This window comes from Saccostrea cucullata, unplaced genomic scaffold (assembly GCF_032062105.1).
Source record: "Saccostrea cucullata isolate Sc308-1 unplaced genomic scaffold, CSIRO_AGI_Scuc_v1 ctg21696, whole genome shotgun sequence".
In the NCBI taxonomy this organism is placed as follows: Eukaryota; Metazoa; Mollusca; class Bivalvia; order Ostreida; family Ostreidae; genus Saccostrea; species Saccostrea cuccullata.
Window position 1 is genome coordinate 1 of NW_026935218.1, and position 6,477 is coordinate 6,477.

The 6,477-nt window shown below is 36.7% G+C and overlaps 1 protein-coding gene across 1 annotated transcript; it reads left to right on the forward strand.

Annotated features, from left to right (window-relative positions):
- Positions 1–1,639: 1,639 nt before the first annotated feature.
- On the forward strand, positions 1,640–2,092 carry LOC134242256 (putative nuclease HARBI1). Its single transcript, XM_062724342.1, has one exon. The coding sequence runs from the start codon at positions 1,640–1,642 to the stop codon at positions 2,090–2,092; it is 453 nt and encodes a 150-aa protein (XP_062580326.1).
- The last annotated feature ends 4,385 nt before the right edge of the window (positions 2,093–6,477 follow it).

Sequence of the window (6,477 nt, forward strand, 5' to 3'; positions counted from 1 at the left end):
GTGTTTATTTTTACACACGTTAAACATACGTTTTACATGTTTTAAACATGTGTAAAAATCAACACATAGTATATTTCTACATATAAAACACGTGTTTTATATATGTTATACTGTACATGTGTATTATACGTGTATAATATTACTGTTGGTGCTTCTTATTATTATACTTCTTCATTCTTTTAAAATAGTTTCATGGTGATTGAAATATATTTCTGTAGCTCATGAATAAGCAGGTCTTCCTTGAAGTGGTTGCATGGCTCCTTCTTGAACAGTATACAATTACAGTATACACACACTCAGCTCTGCTCACACTTCAGTCTATAAATATATTTATAACAGGTTGAAATAAATCTAAAATTAGAATCGTACGATTCCTTTTCAAACACGCTATTCTATTTTTACCTGAGTGAGTAGGAATACCTGTATGACCGGTTAGCTGGTAATGTTTATAAAGGTGTGTTCCTTGTGTTTTGTCATTCGAGCTCAAGACTGCGTGCATTTCAGTCACAATTCGCCCCCCTCCCTCCCGTAAGCTATTTCTTGTGTTGATGTGTTTGTGAATGTTATTGAAGCACTTTATTAAATGTTGAGCAATGTCGTCAATTAAATGCGCAGGTCTTGGAGCTGCTACCCATAATACAGGTGTTATGTTTTGATTTTTGAATGAGGGTATAAATATTTTATGTTCGGTTGAGATTGTTCGAATTAGAACATAATGAAAGAAAAAGTGGGCTAGCTCACATACCCCACGCTCCCCCATAACTTGACGGTGAAACACATAATGAAAGGCACAGTGCACTTTAAATACATAGTAAAGATCAAAAAGGGCAATAATTGCAAAAAATCTTCTCATCAAAATGTCTTGCATATGAGGACATTTAAATGTGGAATGAAGTTTCTAGATAAATAATAGAATCAAAATTTCTTGACAATATACAAATCTCTATGTATACAAATACAATATACAAATACTCTTTTGGATAAAATAATGGAATATGATCTAAATATCAGCATATGTTGACGAAACTATGTAAAACAGTTTAAGAGGAGTGGTGCTGACAAACTGTCTCTATATTTAAAATATGGCCAAAAAGTCAAGTTGGAAAGTGTGGAAATTCCGGGAAAAAATAATGGAATCGGAATTTCCTGGTAATATGCACATCTACACATTGTGTCCTAAATATCTGCAAAGTTTAACGAAATTCTGTTCAGCGGTTTATGAGGAGTTGCGCTGACAAACTGTTCATCTCTGTTTTCAAGGTATGGCCAAATGCCCAAGTTAAAAGTACAGAAATTCCCGGAAAAAAAAAATGGAATCGGAATTTCCTGCTAATATGTACATCTACACATTGTGTCCTAAATGCCTGCAAAGTTTGACGAAATTCTGTGCAGCGTTTTATGAGAAGTTGCGCTGACAAACTGTTCATCTCTATATTCAAGGCCTCGGGGCCACGAACGTCTTGAGTCAAACTCAAGGGCTGTATTTTACTCAAATCTGAGTTTTTTTCTCAACTCGCTGAGTTGAACTCAATAAAGTGTGCCACGAAACTAGAGTCTTACTCAGAGTTTTTTTCTTGAGTTTTTCTCAAAAATGCTGAGTCTAGTAAAAAGCTGTCTCAGACATCAACTCAAGTCCGAAATGGCCGCCAGAAGAGTGCTCCTATGGAATATTATGAGAATTCCAAGACGAATTGTACACGACAGAACCAATCCAATGGAATCACTGTCTGAGGATGAAATTTTTCAGCGGTACCGATTTAGATCCGCCACGATATTTTATATCTGCGGGTTGATAGCTGAAGGCCTTGCCCACCAGACACAGAGAAGCTGTCCCTTACCACCCCTGTTGCAAGTTCTAGTTGCTTTGCGCTTCTTTGCAACAGGATCTTTCTATCAGCTCATCGGCGATTCCCTCTCTGTTTCTAAATCGGCTGTAGGACGGGCAGTTCGAGCGGTTACTTCCCTGTTAAGTGCGCTTACACCACAATTCATCAAGTTTCCCTCTCAGAATGATTTTCCGCGAATTCGGACCAAATTTTATCAGTTGGCAGGTAAGTTGCATATACAATATCCAAATAACAACAGTAAATAAAACAATACGACCACCTTTCTCCCCATTCAACGAGAGTACACGACTTAACTTGTAGTAAACACAAGGGAGATAACTCGTTTATTTTTTTCCTCAAAGTAAGGCGTGCCAATGGCGCGATACTTCCATAATTCTTATAATATATATTTTTTTGAAATCAATTTTATTTGGAACTAGAAATATGTCCATAGGACATGAATGCCCCGCCGAGGATGTATTAGTAAAGCAACATGAAAATTTGTATGTGTATAAAATTTGATCAGAATATCTTGAATAGTGATGCAGCTGAATTGCTTGTTTGGAAAATATAGGTCAGATCCAGCATCCGAAGCAAGTCTGGTAGTGTCCATCCCTAGATGAATCATCCATGCAAGTTTAGTTCGGGCATGACTTATAGTTACTTGGGAATAAAAATATAGGTCAGATCCAGCATCCGAAGCAAGTCTGGTAGTGTCCATCCCTAGATGCATCATCCATGCAAGTTTGGTTCAGGTAGGACTTATAGTTACTTGGGAATGAAAATATAGGTTAGATCCAGCATCCGAAGCAAGTCTGGTAGTGTCCATCCCTAGATGCATCATCCATGCAAGTTTAGTTCGGGCAGGACTTATAGTTACTTGGGAATGAAAATATAGGTCAGATCCAGCATCCGAAGCAAGTCTGGTAGTGTCCATCCCTAGATGCATCATCCATGCAAGTTTGGTTCGGGCAGGACTTATAGTTACTTGGGAATGAAAATATAGGTCAGATCCAGCATCCGAAGCAAGTCTGGTAGTGTCCATCCCTAGATGCATCATCCATGCAAGTTTGGTTCGGGTAGGACTTATAGTTACTTGGGAATAAAAATATAGGTCAGATCCAGCATCCGAAGCAATTCTGGTAGTGTCCATCCCTAGATGCATCATCAATGCAAGTTTGGTTCATGTAGGGCTTATAGTTACTTGGGAATGAAAATATAGGTCAGATCCAGCATCTGAAGCAATTCTGGTAGTGTCCATCCCTAGATGCATCATCAATGCAAGTTTGGTTCAGGTAGGGCTTATAGTTACTTGGGAATGAAAATATAGGTCAGATCCAGCATCCGAAGCAAGTCTGGTAGTGTCCATCCCTAGATGAATCATCCATGCAAGTTTAGTTCGGGCATGACTTATAGTTACTTGGGAATAAAAATATAGGTCAGATCCAGCATCCGAAGCAAGTCTGGTAGTGTCCATCCCTAGATGCATCATCCATGCAAGTTTGGTTCAGGTAGGACTTATAGTTACTTGGGAATGAAAATATAGGTTAGATCCAGCATCCGAAGCAAGTCTGGTAGTGTCCATCCCTAGATGCATCATCCATGCAAGTTTAGTTCGGGCAGGACTTATAGTTACTTGGGAATGAAAATATAGGTCAGATCCAGCATCCGAAGCAAGTCTGGTAGTGTCCATCCCTAGATGCATCATCCATGCAAGTTTGGTTCGGGTAGGACTTATAGTTACTTGGGAATGAAAATATAGGTCAGATCCAGCATCCGAAGCAATTCTGGTAGTGTCCATCCCTAGATGCATCATCAATGCAAGTTTGGTTCAGGTAGGGCTTATAGTTACTTGGGAATGAAAATATAGGTCAGATCCAGCATCTGAAGCAAGTCTGGTAGTGTTCATCCCAAGATGCATCATCCATGCAAGTTTGTATCAACATGTGAAGTTTGATAAATCCATCTTGAATGGTATGTTTAAAACTGAGCTAAACACTAATTTAACAAAAGTGAGGTCAAGGTCAAAGGAAAGGTCAAGGTCAAAAAATGTTGATGCAGTTGCATAGCTCTCATCAATATCTATCAGCATATGAAGTTTGATGAAAATATCTTGGATGGTTTCTTTGAAACTTAGCTTTGAGCAGAGCTAAACGCAAAGTGTGACGGAAGGACAGAAGGACAGAAGGACGGAAAGACGGAAGGACGGACATGACAAACACTATATGCCCCGGCCATATTCATGGCGGGGCATAAAAACCTTTACAAAATTAAATATTGAAGCAAATTCAATAAGTCGTAATGTAATTCATGCAGAATCCCGCCGGTACATGTAACTTAACCTCTTACACACTCTTTTGACACTATCTTTATGCATGAAATTATATTTAATATAACTATTTTTTTTGTGTTTGTGCTTATTTGTTTATTAAAATGTCCACTTTCTAACAATTTTAACACAAAAACAAATAGACCGGCATGCGGTCGATAATTATTACAGGCCCGGAGCAAGGTATTCAAAAGGAGTCAATCTCCCTCCCCAATGACAAACAAAGAAAAAAACAATTTACTATCAAACCGCAGAATTTGCCAGCATAGGCGTAGGAACCAGGGGGGGGGGGGGGGGGGCTTACCCCCCTTATTTTTCCAAATATATACTTTGTATAGACATTGAACATATCTTCGTAAGTTTAGCCCCCCCCCCACTTTCCACAGATACGTCTTAGTATAGGTTAAATTTGGGAAAAGTGTTGGTGTTTGGAAGAAAATTTTTGGTCCTGGAGTTCGACCCCCCCCCCCCCCCATCACGAAGTAGGATTTTCGTGTTTGGGAAATAGACATTTCCTTTTTTTTTTTTTTGCTTTCGAGAAATCGGACTTAATTATTTTCCTATAAATTACAATATAAATGATTTATGAGATAAAAGCTTATTTTTTTTTTCTCTCTCTCTCTCTGAAGGTTTTCCAAATTTGGTATGCTGTGTTGATGGAACACTGATTAGAATCCAGTGTCCCAAACAGAATGAGGCAGAGTTTGTATGTAGAAAGGGCTACTATGCGATTAACGTTCAGGTAATAATTAATACCTTGCATTAAGGAATTATTTACTGTTAAATAAATTACTTTTGATTTTAAATTTCTATATAATAAAGTTGAAAAAAAGAACGCCCGTGATCACATGTCACAAATGTACACATCACTTTGTATCGTGTAATAAGCCTTAAGGTGGCTCATTACATCCACAGTTTATTTTAGATTTCAATACAGCACCACTTATAATGTAGATGTCAAATATCCAGATGGGGGTATTGATTTCATAAATATTTTTAATAGAATTTTTTAGTTTTTGTTTTATCTTTGTGAAATGTTTTATTTCAGGTTTATTATTCACAGAATTTCATAACTTTCAGTGTCAAATGATGGGCATCTTCTTAAGACAAGTACATACAGTGAAAATACCTCATAATACCTAATAATAATTTTATTAGAAAAAATGATTTTTTCATTGAAAACAATTAATGTCATTATCTTTTTAATCTATGCATAAAACATTTTAAAAATGTGTTCTGAAGAGACAATGAATGTATTTCAATGAATTACATGTGTCAAATTGAATGAAGAAAGTTTAAACGAAATGAAAAATCCAATTTAAAAAAATATTTGGTATAGAAAGTCCACTTTCAAGAGTTATCTTTCCTAATTACCCAGGACTCAAAACACTATGGAACGTTTGATATTTACATCTAAAATTCAGAATATAGCTTTAAATTGCCAGAGTATACATTTAAATCAGTAAAACAAATATATAAATTAACACCAACACAGTGAATAGCGCAATTAAATAATATTTTAATTCCAACAAGGTTGTAGATTTTAACTCGAATTTCCTCCATACATACATGACAGTGATTAATAGTGCACTACATGCATTGCTATGAAATTGACATTACTTGTTTGGCGAAGATTTGACTGTTGATTTCTTTTGTTTCTGCCTAAAAGCAATACTTCTTGGTTTATGCATAATGAATCCGTTACTTTGTTTTCACTGTTTACAACACCGCATGTTTCATCTATCTTTAAAGCGTTTTAAAGGTCAGGGTCATATTTTAGAGATACCTATACAACTCGCCCCCTGAGCGAACCGGTCTACATAATGGAAGTTTATATTTTTGTGTAGTACGTCATCAAAAAGTGGTGTAATGAGCCTCCTTAAGGGGAGGGGTGCTTAGATATCAAGCACCAATTTATACCCCCCCCCCAAAAAAAAAGAAAACTGACGGAAAAGAATCGTTAATATTACTTTCTTTCAGATGGCCTGTGATGCCTCGTTTAGATTTGTAAACTGCGTTGCAAAATGGCCGGGTAGTGTCCATGATTCCCGTGTGTTTAGAGAATCGTCTCTTGCTAGACTCTTCGAAACTGGTAAGGCATAAATAAAATAAAGTGCACCGCCACGGCACATGATACGCCCGTCTCATATTAATTGGGTGTGCATGGAAAAAGTCATGTCATCCTTGCTATAAGGATTTTAACTTCTTTAAGCCCTTATATAATATTACCTCAAGATGTTGACAGTTTTTCTGTTCAAAAGGATATAAATAAATATTTTAAAATGTTTTCAATAAACTGATTTAAATTGTAATTGTAAAATG

Coding starts and splice junctions, on each gene's coding strand:
- LOC134242256 (XM_062724342.1), top strand. CDS start 1,640: ATGGCCGCCAGAAGAGTGCTCCTATGGAATATTATGAGAATTCCAAGA.